This window comes from Bactrocera dorsalis, chromosome 4 (assembly GCF_023373825.1).
Source record: "Bactrocera dorsalis isolate Fly_Bdor chromosome 4, ASM2337382v1, whole genome shotgun sequence".
NCBI classification, from domain to species: domain Eukaryota; kingdom Metazoa; phylum Arthropoda; class Insecta; order Diptera; family Tephritidae; genus Bactrocera; species Bactrocera dorsalis.
In genome coordinates, this window is record NC_064306.1 from 41,059,675 (window position 1) to 41,078,606 (window position 18,932).

At 30.8% G+C, this 18,932-nt stretch overlaps 1 protein-coding gene across 3 annotated transcripts in view; it reads left to right on the forward strand.

Annotated features, from left to right (window-relative positions):
- Positions 1-410: 410 nt before the first annotated feature.
- Mt12b (Monocarboxylate transporter 12-B) overlaps positions 411-18,932 on the forward strand; it is a 54,267-nt gene continuing 35,745 nt past the window's right edge. The window contains exons 1-2 of one of the 3 annotated variants that reach the window (XM_049455501.1): positions 411-659; positions 7,837-8,723. In XM_049455501.1, the coding sequence (XP_049311458.1) occupies positions 8,649-8,723 (75 nt within the window). In that variant the 5' untranslated portion in view covers positions 411-659; positions 7,837-8,648. Of the gene's footprint in view, positions 660-3,805; positions 4,122-7,836; positions 8,724-18,932 lie in introns of those variants that run through there. The other 2 variants (XM_049455500.1, XM_049455502.1) reach the window with 2 other exon arrangements.

Sequence of the window (18,932 nt, forward strand, 5' to 3'; positions counted from 1 at the left end):
GCAGAAAGAATTGTCAGAAGAAGTATGTTAAAAAAGAACAATTAACTAATTATCAAAAAATAAAATAAAAAAATAATAGCGATCGGAAAAAGAACTATATCTTTCAAAACTTCACTTCAATAAAATATTAAATTTTCCGCATTATTTCTCTCTCGGCAAATGGTTCCCATAAATATAAAACCGTCATGTTAGGGTTAACAACTCACTTCTGTTACATATTTGGTAGAGGAGCTGCAGTAACACAGGCATACAAACACTCTTACAGATATACAGACACACACACGCACATCAGAGCAGACAGCTGAGCATGACGCCAACGACAATGAAACTGTCAGCGGAGCTCAGTATTGCTCAGCGCAGCGCAGTTAACAATCGGAGGTAACAGCGAGTGAATTTCGTGAGTTTCAATGTTAATTTCCATTTTCGTTCGCTTGAGTTCAGTTCAGTTCGACTTTAAACGTCGCCGTAACTTCGCGTCGTTCTCGTGGCTCCAACGCAAAAACGCGACCAAAAAAAACTATAAATTCTTAGAAAAGTAAAAAGTAAAAACTTGGGGAAAATAATCACTATTAAATAGGTAAAAATTACTCAATATTAGTGCTGATAAATGTAAAGTGCCGATAAAGTTTTGAAAGATTTAAGAAGGTGTTCATTTGAAGGTGATTTTCTTTAACTAAAAGTATTTAATTACGAAAATTCGCAGACAAAGAAAAGGCAGCGTCAAAATTTTAGGAAGGTTGAGGGATATTAAAAATTAATGGCCATTATTTTTCAATTATAAAAACTTGAAATTTGATGAAAATGAAAGTTCTTAATAATTAATGAAAAAAAATCTTCACAGATAAAAAAATAAATTGATTTACTGACAAAGAATATAGCAAAAACACTTATTTACGAGTGTGAGTGCCCATTATAATTTACTAAAGGTCAACTAATTGTCAAGAAAATAACTAAAATAGATTAAAAATCGAAAACCAAAGGAAATTTTACTAAAATTAAAAAAAAATGCTGTAAAAAAATTTAATATATTTTAATTAACACGCAAAAGTAGTAAAAATACATTAATAATATTTTATATCAAAATAATAAAAAATAATTTTAAAGTCTATTTGATAAAAAAAATTATTTTCTCCAGCCAAAATTAGTTACATGCTTTAAATATATATACACAATAATTAAATAAAAAAAAATATTTTTTAAACTTATGCAATGTTAAGTGCATATAAAAACTGTCTTCATTTTTCCGGGAGGCTCCCTATCTGTATGTGAGAATTTTTTTTAATTTAGCGCAAAAAAATAATACGAAAATTTATGTGAATAAAAACTAACTACAATTTTTAAATCTACTTAATACTATGCCACACTACTTAAATTACAATACAAAAATTTATAAAAAAAAACCAATAAAAAGATAGATATTGTATTAAAAATACATAAAACTCAAAAATCTTAATAAATATAATACATTAATAAAAATATTCAAAAAAAAGTTTGTATTTCCCATTTGAACACTTCTGAAAAAAATATTTTTTTGAAAAATTATGTAAGAAAAAATTATAATATGTATAAAAAATAAAATTAAAATAATTAAATAATATAAAAATATATATAAAAAATGTAATTTCTTAGGAGATTTCAAAAAAGACTATTTTTTATGAAAACTTTATACAATAAAATTTGAAAAAAAATAAAATTCAAATATTTAATTAATTAAAAAAAATTATAAAAATCTTCGTTTTTTATTTGAGCACTTCTGAAAAAATACATTTTTATGAAAAATTTATATAAAGAAATTTAAAAATTATATAAAAAATAATATAACAAATAATTAATTAATTAAAGAATTTATAAAAAAAAAATAATTTCTAATTCGAACACTTCTGAAAAAATTTGTTTTTTATTAAAAATGTATATAAAAAATTTAAAAAAAAATTATACAAAAATAAAATAACAAAAATTAATTAATAAAAAATTTTTAGAACACAAAAAATAAAATTTATCAACAATACATTAAAAAAATTGAAAAAATAACAAATAAACAACAAATAAAAATTTAAATAAATCAAAAGTATGCATACAAATTTTTATTTCCTTTTTGGACTTTTTTGACAAAAAAAAATTGCTGTAAATGCCTAATAATTTTATAGGCCACAACTAGCTTTCGGATGGCAAAAAAGATAAAAAAAAATGCAAAAAAACAAGAAATAAAAATATTAAATAAACAAAAATACATACAAAATTTTATTTAATTTTTTGACTTTTTTGAAGAAGAGAAATATTTTTTATAAAAATGCTGTGTTTTTACGAACTTCTCTTTCTATCGCTTTACAATTACTTAAAAAAAATATATATAAAATTTTAATAAAACAATTTAATATACAAAAACAGTAAAATAAAAATTTAAATACAATATATTTTGCTCATAAATATCAAATATAAAAAAACAAGGATTTCAAAACCTATTTGTAACCAAATTATATAAAACGAAACACGTAAAAAAACAAAAAATTATTTTCAGAAAACCAAAAATAAAAAAAAAACATAAAAAATTCAAAAAAAATCTGCAAGTACGCAAATGTCTGAGTAATTTCAAGAATACAATGCAAAATTTCACAATGTCAACGAAAAATCGTGTGAAAATGAAAAACCAACTAGCGACGAGCGCATTCAAAAATGGGCTACGAAATCAGCGCAATGTGAAAGGAAAATTGCGAAACAGGCAAGCGGCTAGCCTCGTTACGCGGTGCTTCCAAGTTTTGCACTTGTTTACTTTACCAACATGCACACATACACAAATACATACATAAGTGTGTATTTTTGTGCATGCGAAATTGTCGTAATTTCTGCTTGTTTACTTTTATTTAATAGACATTTCCTTATTTTCATGTACCAAACAATAAAAAAAAACAATAAAATCAAAGCAAAAGTCAGCGACTGCAAGAGCGCTTGCCCGCTAGCGACTATGTTTGGTATTTCTTAGAAGCAAATTTATATATGTATGTATGTATGTTGTTATGTATAGCTATGCTCGTACACATGTCTTTCGGCGCTTAACCAGCAGCACGTGACTTTGTCTAGCACCAATTAGTAGTTGCAGTAGCATTTTTACCACAATTTTTTATCGAGAAATTCATTGTGGCAGCGCCGCACGGCAGTAATACCGGAAAAAGCATAAATAACAACAAAGCATGCAACCATGACGGCGCACTTTGAACGCCGCCGCATAAAGTAATAGACAACAAGAAAAACACAACAACAACAACAAAAGCAAAAGCAAAAACAAACGTGCCGTAAACGTGAACGATTGGTGATGACGGCGGCTCATCAGCTGTGAGCCATGAGCGCTGCAACATAAGCGCTCTCCAACTACAAGCTGCTGACAAGCGCACTCACGCCTGCCCCCCAACCTGCGGCCACCTTGACGATGGCAACAAAGGCCAAGCATAAATAGATATACATATGTATGCTATATTGCAGCAGTGCATTATGTGTGTATATGTATGTGTGCGTTGCGCTTACTCTACGCATGTGGAGAGTCTGCCAACACTGCACCTGCACACTCACTCTCCAACACTTGAGCGCTCTCTCTGACAGTTTTGTTTATTTCACTACAAGTTTTGTGTGCTTGCTTTGTTGCCGGCTATTAAGTCAAGCGTGCCGTTCCCGTTAGCCCATCTTCAACTCTTGCCGCGCACATTGACGATCCAAAGATCACCATTACCACAACTATCAATATCTATGTACCAACAACATTAGCCCCACTACTGCAAGCACATATACTAACATGTCCATACACGTATGTATAGTATATGCATGCGTGTGCGTGTACAGCAGTTTAGCAGCGATAGTAACAGTAGCTGCAGCGATAGTGTATGGTTTTAGTCTTGTTTGGCAAATCAAACGCTACGGTACACAAAGCAACAACAAGAGTGTTAGGTGAATGCAAGAACGCCTGTGCAGTGCATTATATACTTATCGATACATAACTATATGTATGTATGTGGAGCAATGAGCAGAACTGGGCTTACAGTCAGCTGAGCAAGCAAACACACAGACATACTCATACTGATGTATACTATGTGTGCAACGAAAAACAGGCAATCGTTTGGAACGCTAAAATGGTGCGGTAAAAAATGTGCTTTGTGCGCATAGTTGGTGTTTTTATTTACTATTTGCGAAAGGCAAAATCTAATTAATAAATAAAAGAAACATAAAATTCTAACTCTACAAATAATAAAATGCTACTGCGAGAGCAAAACAATTGTTTAATAGCTCTTAATAGCTTTTGAAAGTTAAGCGTATAAATTGAAAAATATAAAGAAAACTAAATGCTACAACAATAATCTCAACAAATACATACTCATTTATGTACGATGACATAAAAATATGCAAGTACTTGTAGCAAGAAGTTGAGCAAGCCAGCAGAAGATTCAATCAATTGCAGACACAAAGAAATTTTGTAAAGTGAAACAAGCAGCTCAAGCAGACAGCTCAGCAATAAAAGTGTATATAAAACAAGAAAAAGTATTAACATCGGTCACGGCGAGGCTTTTCTTAGAATATAAAATAATATAAAAACTTATTTATCTTGACTTTGATTCTTGAGTTTGTATGACAGCTATATGATATAGTGAACCGATCTGAAGAATTTCTTCGGAGCTTGTAGCGTTGCCATGTGCGATAATTCGTGCCAAATTTCATGAAGATATCTTGTCAAACAAAAAAGTTTTCCATACAAGTACTTGATTTTGATCGAGCGGTTTGTATGGCAGCTATGTGATATAGTGAACCGATCTGAACAATTTCTCCGAAGCTTGTAGGGTTATTTCGGATAGTAACCTATATCAAATTTCATGAAGACATCTTGTCAAACAAAAAAGTTTTCCATATAAGAACATGCTCTCAATTGTTCAGTTTGTATGGCAGCTATATGATATAGCGAGTCTATCCGAACAATTTCTTTGGGGAATGATACATTGCTTTAGGCAGTGGGCCTTGTAAAATTATAACCACATACATACATAAATACGAATTCTCGCTTTACATAAACGTCAAAAAATATTGACATCAACACTTAAAATCAAAACCATAAAATCAAGGCCAACAAACATTTCTAATCCACTATGAATGTTTATTGTAATTTGAGTCGCGAGCTCATTGAATATTCAAAATTGTAATTTACAAATGCCCAACAAGCAACAACGCTGAGTTGAAACCCGTAGCGCCCTGTGTAGGAGCCTTTGTTTTTCATTTCTCGTCGATTCCAGTATTTTACAAAATTGTTGCCTTGCGTTGCACATTTATTTTATCCACAGCGTTTTTGCTGTTGCTTGGCTACTACCTACCTACCTAGTCTTCTTCTTTTCTTGGTTCTTATTGCATTTTTTCTTTATGCACGCAGTGTGCGGAATGGAAATTCTCCGGCAAAACCAGCTAAAAGTGCAAAAGCAAAAATGCATAAAAAAATATTGCCGTATTGTAGGTGTAAGTGTGGGCATGTAATAGTGTGTGGACATGCATATGTGAGTGTAGGTGCTAATGTGGGCTGCTGACGTCATCAATGAATTGCTGATTAAGTCTTTAAATAAAATCAAAGTAGCACAAAGTGAAATGATTTATTCTATTTTTGAAGGGGGAAATACAATTCTAGGAATATGCTGCAAATATATGTAAAAATAAAAAACCAAACAGAATAAAATAAAATAAAATAAAATAATAAAATTAAATAAATTAAAATAAAATGAAATAAAAAAATATATAAAAATAAATAAAGTTAAATTATAAAAAAAAATTACATAAAATATAAACAAAAAAAAATTAAATTAAATGATATAAAATCCATTATCATAAAATGTATTCAATTCAAAAACACGTAAAATAAAAAATAAGAAAATAATAATAGATACAATAAATAAGTTAATCAAAATACCAAAAAAAAAATTTATTTAAAAAATTATAACATAAAATTGTTGTATCAAAATTCAATCAGTTGGGAAAATAAAACAAGAAAATCAAAAAAATTAATGGAAGAAATATTTAAAAAAATTATTAATTTCGATCTATACATAGGTATATCTAATCTACATTAAAATCGGTAAAATCAGATAAAAACCACGCCCATTCCCCATATAACGGTTGTGTAAAAGGCAACGAAAAGTCCGATAACTCACTAAATAACAGCGCCACGAGCATTAAATTTCACAATTGAGATGATTGGAAAGAGCTTTATAGGAAAAAAAAACTAAGAGGGGAGGAACCTGCTTTAGAAGCTTCAAAAATCGATTGTTTTTGGCTTAAATCACTTTGAAAAATCATCTAAGAATATGTTCCCAAAGTTAAAGATGGGGATTCAAAATATGTATGTCGAAGTTAGAGGGGAAATAGTGGCCGAGCGTCTACCAGGTATAGGAGCGCTGGGCAGACGATTTTTCTTAATTGGTGGGCAGGAAAAAACTAAATGTCGTATGGAATTGGGGCAAAGTTTATTATCTTTGGCATTAAATTCTTCTATTTAAACTAAAAAAAAACTATAAGAAAAGTCAAGTTTAAATATATTTTTGAACAACATAAAGTAAAATTTTTTTGGCAAAAAAACACTTTTTTTCGATTTTTAAGAAATTTTTGAATTGTACACTATTTTTGGAATTTTCTTAGTTTAACTAGAAGATAAGTTATTAACAAATATGAACATCAATGAATTGTTTGCTAGAAAATGCGATCTGTATTCTGCTCGCCGTCCGGCAAATGCACATGCGAGATTCATCGGGTGATTGCATCCCAAAAGAATATAAAGCAGCTTTCATACACTGTAAAAGTGGGCGAAATTCAATGATAACCACGCCTATTTCCCCTATAACAAACTCTTAGACTCCATTTCAATTCATTTTACAGTATACAAAAACATCAATAAAGTTATCAGAAATAGTGCCCTCAGTCTTTTTCATCTTACGCCCAAAAATTCTGTAAATCGGACGTTATACATAGTTTTCAGAGCCGCAGATCCTAATTATGTGGACTACAGTGCACATGCCTAATTTTTACCGAACATATCGGTCAATCTGTGAGGTCTAGTGTTAAAGGTGGGGAAAATATATTTTGATAACACAAGGTGGGAAGTATTGACACATTAGTCCCCATATACATATCTAGTATATATACATATACATACATACCTAGTATTTTCGAACTTCCGGTTGGCTTCAAAGCACATTTATCGGTCAATAATAAGAAATCTGAATGAAATTCAGAAAGAATCTCTACTCGAAATCAAAACACCTCTCTATTTATTAGTATACTATATGTATATACATATGTATATCCACTTAAGCACACATATATTTACATATGTAGTTAAAAAGCAATACTTGCAACATTCATGAGTTTGCTCATTAAAATACGATCGGATATAAATTTAAAACAAAAACACTTAAAAACCAAAAAAAATATAAATAAAAAACAACAAAATGATGATTGATACACTCGATCTGCTGAACTGTAAGCAACACATTAACATTTATTAAAAGTAAACATTTGAAAAAGTTGGCGGAAAACGCTACGCCAAATGCAATCTGTGTTTGCCGCACCGGAAATGAATATTGGCAACAAAGTTGAAAAGCAAAATCAATTCACGCCTGTCGAACACGTGAAAACGTCAGAACTCTTAGTAATTACAGCATTACAGTGAGTTAGCACTAACTTATGAATGGAAAATTACCGACAATAAAGTGTACAAACTAATAAAAATCAAAAAATGCATAAACAAATCATTATTAACATTTTCTTTTTAGTTTTGAAGAATTTTACTTATTGTACTTTTATTTTTCGTTTATTTTGCAGTTAATTAATGAGATAAGCGCCTATACCAAGCACTTAGTATAAATACAAAACATACAAACAAACGTATACGTACAACATATTTGCCCGAAGTCCAAAGAGAAAATGTCAACAGCAAGAAAAATACAACCAGAATATCCACTCTGACGCATATAGACGCGTATGTAGGCATTTACATACACCGACAAATATGTTAATCATAAGACTATGCCACCTAGTGCCGCCAACAACAACAACCTAACCTAACTTAAGTAAACCCACCAAGAACAAAAGTGCCCAAAACAAAAATCCCGACAACGCAAAAATATTCCAATCGCCAAACGATTTGCTGCGTCAATAAGAAATATCAGCAACAGCAGAATATCAGCAGAATATTGAGTTTCAAAAGAACAGCGCGCGCTGAACAAAAGTCACAACGACACGAAAATAATAGTATGCGCGGATAAAAGCGAAAGCAGGAAGCAAAACAAGCAGTGTGAAAAAGAGTAACCCACCGATAAAGCAAAGCAGTCAAACAGTGCCAACAAAACAAAAAAAAAAAAAAATACAACAAAAAGCAGATAAAAGCGCATTTAAAATAAAACAAAACAAAAAACAACAACAATTGAAATATCAAAAGTTCAACAGCGGCAGCAGGAACAAAGCAGCAACAGCAACATATCCACCCCCCAATCGAACAAACAACCAAACAATACAATACCAAAAACAAATAGTGATAAAAAAAGAAAAATTTAATACATATATATATCAATATATATTTATATACCATATTTCAAGCCAAACAATAACAACACAACACAGTTCCAGCGTTAAATATGAAGCAAACACGTAAGGTTGCTCCCGATGGCGGTTGGGGCTGGGTGGCCTGCTTCGGCGTCAGCTTAGTTAATGTGAGTAGACACGCTTTTACTTTCGATATTTATCTCTTTACGACCATATTTGCTCAGGTATATGTACGTACAGGTGCACATAGCTAAGCATACATATATATATATATATATATATAGTTCCACTTAGTTAGATGTGGGCGTGACTAAATTCATTCATTTCGCTTTTCAATCAATTTTTTATGCATATTTAATATTACTCATTAGAAGGATACTCAAGTGGTTATATATATGTATGTATAAATTATTGTTTATATATTAGGTAAATATAGGTGTATGCATATACATACATACATAGGTACATATATTCATATGTAAGATCTGACATGTAGTTAAGGTATAAAAAAGGACAATGGTTCGCTGAGTGCGTCATTTGGCGAGACGTAATGGCTTTACTAAAATAGATTTAATATTATTATGATTACTACAAATCGATTTTCGATATTTTTATGACTCAGTATTAATTAGTGTAAAATTCGGCTGTGCTCTAGAAACCTATTTCACAATTGTATTATTACTCTGGTATCAATAACTATGGATATATTGAAACCAACCAACTATTTACCGGCATTATAGAATAGAAATTATATAATTTCTTATCCCGAGTAAAATTTTTTTTAATTCGAACTGAAAACTTCCATTTTGTGTAATTTAATATTTATTTAACCTCACTTTACCTATATTTTTCTATTATACTAAATGGGTTCTTTTTTTGACAAACGGTTTTCAAGAAGAAATAAAATGCATATAATTTAATGTTGTGATCCAGAAATTAGCTTTCTCAAAAAATAAGGCTTTCCCATTATGTTTTGAATATTCTTTCGGTCAAGTGGCTATTGCGGCTGACTCGAATTAATTACAGGCGAGAAGCCAAATTTTTTACTACTTTCTTCAACAAACAACATAGAGCTCGTATGTCAGCAAAAACGCGCCGAATATTTTCTTCCAAGTCGTCAATCGTGTCAGGCTTATACCTCTACAAAAAAAGAGTACAGCGGTGTTAAATCGCATGACCTTGCAGACCAAACCACTGGCTGACTATGCGAGATAATGCGCTCACCAAAAGTTTACTTAATAAATCGCTTGTTTCCTTGGCTGTATGACATGTAGCGCCGTCTTGTTGAAACCAAAGATCTTCCACATCAACAGCCTCTAATTCGGGCCCGAAAAAGTCATTAAACATGACTCTATATATAGCGTTTTCCATCTATTGTAACATACATATGAACCAATGATTGCCTCTGTTCCTAGAGCACACCAAACAGCGACATTTTGAGGATATTTGTATCTTCTCAACAATGTTTTATGGCTTATCACAACTTCAAATATGACAAATTTGTGAATTGAAAGTCAGTTTCAACGCTGACCAAAATAGTTTTGTAAAAATCGTGATCGTTGCTCTTTTGGCCCCATTTACCGAACACGCGCTTGTGGACATGCAATTCGAGCTTTTAACCACCAAACCAAGCTCCTTCTGCAGAATCTCCCATAAAGTGTTTGGTCACAGCTTCAATGGCTGCGCGCGATGGCGAAGGGGCTCAGTCGGAGATCCATGGTTGCTTGAATTACCAACTTTGATAGGATTATGTAAACCAAATATATTTTTGTACCCATTATTTTGTTAACAAATTTTTACGAGTTGTTCTACAGCAAGTCTGTTCATTATGAAATGGCAAAGCAAACTGAGTATACATTTAGCAACAGCTCTCAAAGATCTACTCCGAATTAGTATTATCTCATTGGAAACCACACGTCTTGAAAATTTATTTTTTATTCATGCTACCAAGTAAGTTCATTGGCAAATCTAACTGTCGAAATTTTGATTTCGAGAAGCACAAATTAATTAATATGCTTCTCTAGCTAATTTTTGAGCTATTTCGAAACTCAGCACATAATCATAAAAATAATTCTGAAAGCTCCTAAAATTTTTGGCCAAGTTACCTTAACTTTACTAAACATTATTGGTAAAAGGACGAAAAATGTAAATTCCTCACAATATAATTTTTAATAATTTATATTTAAAAAAAAAAAATCTGCTTTGAAAATTAAAAAATCTAAAAGTCCTTTTTTCTATGGACAAATGGTACTCCCATCGCCAGATACTCTGTAAGACTTTTTTGTTCAGGTGAACCCAGTGTATGCATCAAGACGGTATCAAGAGTGAATGATTAGGTGCTAGGCCATTATACGAGTATCAAAACTGATATTATGCATGGGAATGTTTTTCTGTTCTTTCTTCTGTTTCTTTCCATAATTTATCTTAATCTACTTTATCTTCCCTTTTACTAGAAAGGAGCTTAAAACACGTACATATAACCCTCCAAATGTCTGCTTAAAACTATTTACTTTTAAAGCTGCATTTGAGAAATACAAAAATTAATTCGATTACAGCTCCATATATCTGAAGCAGCATCTTTGCAGAAAAAAATACTCCTTTGTTACCTGTCCAACAATACACAAATCAAGGCAGGTGTGCAAGCCGCAACAAACAGTCCAGTTTTTCATTGCATTTTGGTTTAGTTGTTTGCTGTCCCTCAAGCATATCCAGAAGAGACACAAAACTCAGTCTATTATTACTTTTTACTACTTTTTCTACTATCGCATCGGTTTGTTTAGTTTTCGTCGCTGATGTGCATCCATCCGTCCAGACAATGGAACAGTCAACCGAACAGCTGAGGCCATCCTGCACCTCTAATTTTTTATAGTGAAGCAAATGCATGAACAAATTCAGCTGTGTGTGTGTGTGTGTGTGTGAGCGTCATACAAGCCGTTTGCATTGTATTTTTCCAATGGCAATAAAATGAACAAACAAGCAACAAACGTGTGCCATGCGCTCAACACGTGATTACTGAAAAACTCTCAGCTGATCGTTTACTTTTTGTGCACAGTGTTTCGTGATTAATATTTTATGAGGCATAAGTGCGTTAGGAGCTGGTAACATTCTACCAACATTTGAATGTAGATACATGTGTGTATTTGTAATTTTATTTCTTTGTCGTTCGTTTTACATTTTTATGATCTTAAGCTTTTGCTGTTGAGTACTTATGGAAATATTCATGAGCTTACATGTGTGCTAACACTTTGTGTAAATTAGCGTATGTAAATGGCTACTTCGGTACTGATTATAAAATTACTAAGTATATTTTTACAACGCATCTGGCGGCGTATTTTCATGAAACTAAAATTCTCTTGTTTTTTTTTTAATTAACCAAAAAACTAGAAAAAATAATATAGAAAAAATAAATAAAAAATTACATAAATAATAAAAACATTTGTTTTGAACTTAAATTTAAAAAATTAGACTTTGTTATAAATAAAAATAAAATTAATTAAAAAATTGAAAAATACGAAATATAAAATTATATTTATAAATAGTAAATCCAAATTCAAAAATACTATTATTAAAAAAAATTTTAAATTAAACAAATACACTTTTTTATAAATAAAAAAATATAATTAAAATAAAATTTAAAAAATAAAAAGAAATTAAATTCTAATTAAAAAAATTTCACTTTTTTTAAATACAAACAAAATTTATTAAAATAAAATGGAATAAAAAATTTAAAAATAAAATAAAAAAAAATATTTAAGAGATTTTAAATAAAAAAAAAAACATTTATGTATAAATAAAAATATAATTTAAATAAAATTGAATCAAAAATTTATAAATATGAAATATAAGTATATATGTATATATGTATATGTATAAAGTAAAAAATAAAGAAAAATAATGAAATATAAATATATATGTATATAAATTATAAAAAGAAAAATTAAAAAATAAAAAACAAAAAACAAATAAAAATGAAAATTTTAATTTCTTTAATTAAAAAAATTAAAAAAATAAATTACTTAAAAGATTTACAATTTAAAAATTTCACCTTTTTATATAAAAAAAATTTAATGAACAAAACGCAAAATAAATAAAAATTGTAAAAAAAAATTTACTAAAAAATATAAATAATTTTTTTTTAATTTTAAATTAAAAAAAAATTAAAAAAATTACTCTAAAACAAATAAAATAATGAAAAATACAAAAATATTGTTAAATAAAATTAAAAAAAAATTAATAAAAAATTATATAAAAATTATACTTTCTACTGTTAAAAATTATGAAATTTTAATTTTTGGTTATAAAGCAAAAATTACGCCATTATAAGCTGTAATGGCACACTTCTTTCAATCTACCGTTAATTTTACCAAAATTTATCTTTATAACCCAATAATGGATTTATTGGACCAATAACGATAATAAAATTATATTTGGGTAGCCTTTAATTGATTAGCAAAATGATGGGTTTTTAATTGACTATTACCCTACATACATTTGTATAAAGTTCTCTATAAAGTTCTACATTGTACCCTAACCGCCGATATCGATTGACTTGTATCCTTGTATGAAAGCCTTTTTTATTTGTAAAGGGTATCCTAGCTTCAATGCAACCAAAAAGAGTCCATTAACTGAAATTTCAAATATTGTTGAACACGCCAATTAAATAATATCTGCCTCATTTGCCGTACATATCAATTTCTTGCGAAAATGCTAATTTTATTTATATTTATTAAGTAAGTTTTCCGAACTGACCCTCAGTAAGTTTCTAGCTTCAAATAGCGTTTCACCCATCACAAGGCAATATATTCATTTCGAAAGCTTATCAATGCCAGAGCAATGCTCGAAGAATGTAGAAATCCACTTCAAAATAGTAAATATAGAGAGATAGGAAATATTTGTTTGGCCGAGCAGAATAAATGAATAATATTGAATGCATGTCTATTGGAAAAGTGTAAGTTTGTAAATATTCATACTTGAAAATGCATAGCGCTGATATTTATTTTAGATTAGTAATTTTCCGTTGATAAATCGATTGCATAATAAATACATGTGTGCGGTGTGTGAATAGACATATGTATGTATATATATATCTATGTATATATATTTATATATATATTTGACCTATGTATGCATATAAAAATAATAACGTTTTGCTCACGTGTCCGTGATAAGCGCATGAGCTTGTAAGTAGTTATGTTTTGCAATCAGCCTTGCTTGCGTAAATACATATGTACACATGCAAAATAACAAAGAAGCTACCGGGTGTTTCAAAGGCATTTTTAATAAAATAAGAAAGTAAGGAAGGGCTGAGTTCGCGTGCAACAGAATATTTTATACCCTCGCAACTTACAGGAATCAAAGCCAGAAAATACCTTAAGTTGTAAAACGTCAACCAGAGGATTGGAATCCGAGTAATTTTAGATATAGTATATACATTTTTTTAGAAAAAAATATTCTTCCAAGTCTTTAAGAATTTTATCTGAAAGGCCTATATACAATTTTATGAAAATGGGTTGAGTGGTTCTCGAGAAATCTTCCCAACCGCCTTGAAAAACACAGTTTCGAGAAAAACGGCGCACTTTGCCTAGCCAGCTTCGAGCGCACAAGTTCTCAAGGCTGTATCTCCGAAACTATTACCCGAAAAAATTCGAGTTTTTGAAACCCATTATGTAACCCTTTAAGGTACCTCACATACAATCACTAATCATACGGAGTATAATCAGCCGTTCGCTTAAAAATTCTGAAAATCAAATATTGGCCGATATATGCCGTATAAAGTCACGCGAAAGTTCTAAAATCTTTGAATTAGGTATATGGAGGCTCCGAGAAGAATTGACTTGATTCAACCCATTTTTGATATACTGAATTACTATTATCAGGAAAGGATTTTCGCTGAATTCCAATTGAATAACCCATACATTAACCGATATAAGTATAGTAGATCAAGTCAAGTATAGATACTGCGGTTCACATATTCCTTACTTAGAACAGTTTTAGTTGGATTTGGCCAACCTTTGGTCATAAGGTGACATACTTTAAAGGAATTATTAATGGCTATTGAGTTTATGCCAGTTACTTGCTCGATTCGCTGCTCGTTAACGAACCGATGTTAGCAGAATTTAGGTTCACAAAAAACAACTACAATGTGACAAAAGTGTTATAGATAACGATTGTAACAAATGACATACTCGCAATCTTATAAGTTGACGCTCATGAGCTTTGCAAAACACAAATAAATCGGATGATTGCAACTTCCGTCTGGAAAACAAACCTGGGTTTTTGTAAACATCAATATTAGAATATTCTTATCAATAACTGATTGTCAGACATCAATCCGTGAGCTCAATGAAGCTTTTGATAATTGATAAATATGAAGGTACAATGTGTAAAATAAATGCAGTGGCAAATAAAGAGAGATCCACGTAAAAACACATTGTATTGAATATGTCTCCCTAAAATGTATGTACGTATATGTTTAATCAAAACAGAGTTATTTGACTTATGGGCATTAAATTGATATGCATTTGATTTGAGGCACACGTGCATCCACATTAATAAATGATAAACGAAAATGGTGTCATTAAGCCAACAACTCGTTTACTATTTCCTGCAACGAACACAACCTTTGTCGACTCATAGTCAATCTATAAGTAAGCTAAGTGATAAGAAAGTGCAACAACAATGTGCGCAATGCACATTGGAGCGCATCAAGAACTAATTATCTGCTTAATCGAATGGGTGCACATGTCAAATCGCCGTTCAGCTGTGTCGGACGATGAGCTCACCGCTCTTGTGAATATTACTTAGTCACCAGCTTATCAAGCATTGCTTGTAAACGCAGTAACAGAAGGTTTCGGAAACAAATGTAAAGTAAATAAAGAGCAGATGTTGATAACAGTCGTAAATATGCATATGGAATGTCTTGCTGGAGTATATGCCTGGCTTTCAGCTTTTACAGGGTGAACTAAAAGGGTTAAGAAAAAAAAATAACTGTAAAAATTTTTTTAAAATAATTTTTTAAATTTTTTTATTTATTTATATTAGTTTAGGTTTATCTGGTAGGCCATAGACCAGTTTTGGTCCTTTGCAATACCATATGTAGTTCAGTTGCTAGTTCCAAGAGGAGTAGTCGAATTTTAACAGACTATGCGGCCTCACTATCGAGATCTCCTCCAGTGTATTATAAAATATATATTATATATGCACATAAATATCCACCCTGTATGCACAAAAACAAGCACTCCAATGCTGCACGTTCTTATCAATCTTCTCAACCTTTAACCCATTTACCGTCCTGCGACTGTACGTATCAACCCATTTTTTGCCGCTTTATACTACACTGTCCACTTGATAAACCTTTTGGTAGACAGCTAAGCCAACCTTAACACGCCTGCCTACCCACTCACCGCTACAAAGGACCCAAAAATAAAATAAAATAAATGAAATAAAAACTAATAACAAAAACAAACTTGAGCACTCATACGCCCCTCAGACCCATGGCTACGCGCATTATCGAGTGAGCACTCAAAAGTATCAATGAACGCATATATTAATAAAAAATACAACAACATCTATGATATTCTACCAACACAAGCGCAATGATAATTATAAAAACAACCATAATATATAACGGCATACTTGAAATCGCCGCATAAACAGCGCAAATATCGCAAATAAAATCACACAACTTTTGCCTCTGAACAAAAGTGTTTCATTATTGTTACAAAAATGGCATTAGAGCAATTATGACGACAGCAATAAGAGAAAATAATGTCACAGACGTACTCGGTAACAGTAAATTCCTGTCCAGATATGGATCGAAGCATTTGAGCGATCTTGTGTTAGATCATGTGGCTGGAAAAATAAAAGAAAAAAATTTTAAATTAAAATGATCATATACATAGTTTTATATACAATATGTAGGATAAATGTAGTATGTATGTACATATGTCTGCTGAAAAAACTACTCTTTTTTATATAATATATATATTTTTCAAAACAATTGCATATATTTTCTATTTGATGTTGAAAGAAGAAAGTAATTTTTATGAGTAAACTGATATCGTCTGGCAATGCTAACAATTAAGTACCATATTTTTTTGATATAGCTATACTTGTGGGAATCATATACATAGTTTTAATAGGATACGAATAATAAAAAATATTTTTATATTCGCTGCTGAATATTAAAACAGGAAAATACTTTAACTTCGGCAACACTGAATCTAGAATATTCTTCGCAAATATAAAAGTTTTCCATACAAGAACTTGATTTTGAGCAGTCTGTTTGTAAGGCAGGTTTACTCTATAGTTTTAAGATAATGGCGGTTTTCAGAAATGAGCAGCTTCTTCGAGAGAGAAGGACGTGTGAAAAGTTTAAGACCGATATCTCCAAAACTAAGGAACTAGTTCGCGGGATAGACTTGACAGACAAGGCTAAATCGACTAAGCTTGTCACACTACATACAAATTTATTGTATATTGTGTATCCGAGTGTACTTATAAAGTCTCCGACGTTACCTGCTCAGTTTCCAGTAATTTTGTAGTAGCACTGAGAGCAATTTTATACAACTATTTCAAGCTGGATAATCGATATAATTTTGTCTAATATATTTTTAAAATGTTTTTATTCCTTAAGTCCCTAAATAAATATATAACCGGGTATTCCACATACATACATATATGTATAACAATTAATTCATCATATCAAATCTAATTTTGTTATTCCAAAAAACCCGCTTGACTACACATGTTTTATAAATTTCTTGTGCAACTAATTTATCTAATCAATGGTATCTTCCATTGCTTGTTTAAATAAGTAATTATTTTTTCACGCGTGGCGACCAAGGCTTTGATTGCACTTCCTATAAGTGGAGTATGACGTCACAACAGTCAGCTGATCAGCGAGAGATCTAACAGATTGCCACGAGTGGAGCATATTTTCATCAAAATACCTTCTAATCTCCGATTTCAGTGAAATTTAGTCATAAGCTCTTACGCGTGGCCACTTCAGTAAAGCTTTTTGCCAGCAGCAACATATTTTATACTAACAGTCAGCTGATCAGTGATAGATATGTCAACATGATAATGATTGACAAACGATATTGTAATATTCTATGCAAAGCACCGCAGTAATATCTCAGTCAATATAATTGATATGCTTACTCATAACTGGAATCAACTGAAAAATCGAATGTGAACTGTAATGTAAAGTAAAGTGATTGAAATAATTGCTTGTAATGGAATTTTTTTCAATTATCTATGTTCATGATGAACTTCACACCTTAACAGTTCAAAAACAGTTATTTAACGTATGCGTAACTTAATAACATTAAGTTTTATGATCCAAAGTTTTAGTTAAATAACAAAACAAAACTTCGTTTTTGGTAGCACAAACTTCTGGTTAGATCGGATAGTGTTTTTGGCAACCCAATGATACACATTTCACCTTTTGAGGGTTAACATATTTTCGCAAATTCAAATATTTTTTGTTTTTGAGTGTCAAAAAAGCCGATTAGTATTCTGTAGAATAAAAACGCGTCACGCATACATACATACATATGTATGTTTATTTGCTTACTTGCTAAATGTTGCGTTAATGTTTGGTAAATATTTCTACAGTTGTTTTAGCATAGAAATAGGTGATCATAGTTTTTCATCAGGTTCAAAATATATGCGAAAAAATATTTTGGTTTTGTGGGAAATAAAAGTAATATACTGTACATACTTTCAGCAAATATTGCGTGCTGGGATGTGCTGAAATGACAATTAGTTCTCCATTTTCGTAAAACTTATATAAAAACATGCGCTTTTTAAAACACAATAAGCCTAACTTTTAGTAAAATTGTTGATTGATTGAGCTGCTGTTCTTTCTGAAGTGTTTTCTTCTTGAAGAAGACGGACGATGTAATAGAAATATTTTGGATATAAATGCTAATCTATTCCACTTACATGGACCTAGTTCTCTGGGAAACGGATTGACAGAAATTTTTTAGTGAAGTTTATGCTATTAAGGGTTGCTTAATAATACTAGGAAATTTTGAGAATCTCTAATAGAGAGTTTGACATATATCTAGTTAGATATTTTTTTAAACTTTGTTATAAGGTACATTCCCAAAAAATGATCTTCGCATCGTATGAATTTCAGACAAATATTAATTTTTATACCTTGAATAGGTTATATTGAATTTAGCCAGAAGGAAATGTCGTACACCCCTTAAAGTACATATATGTATGTATGTACCTGCAAAAATAATCAGCGTGATGAGCTGAGTACATTTTTCTTTATTACTCGTAGTCTGTACAGGTATAAGCGAATTATTCTCTCAAACTTTCAGAAATCGATCTGAGATTTTGCACACGCCCTGTTTTTCTCTCCA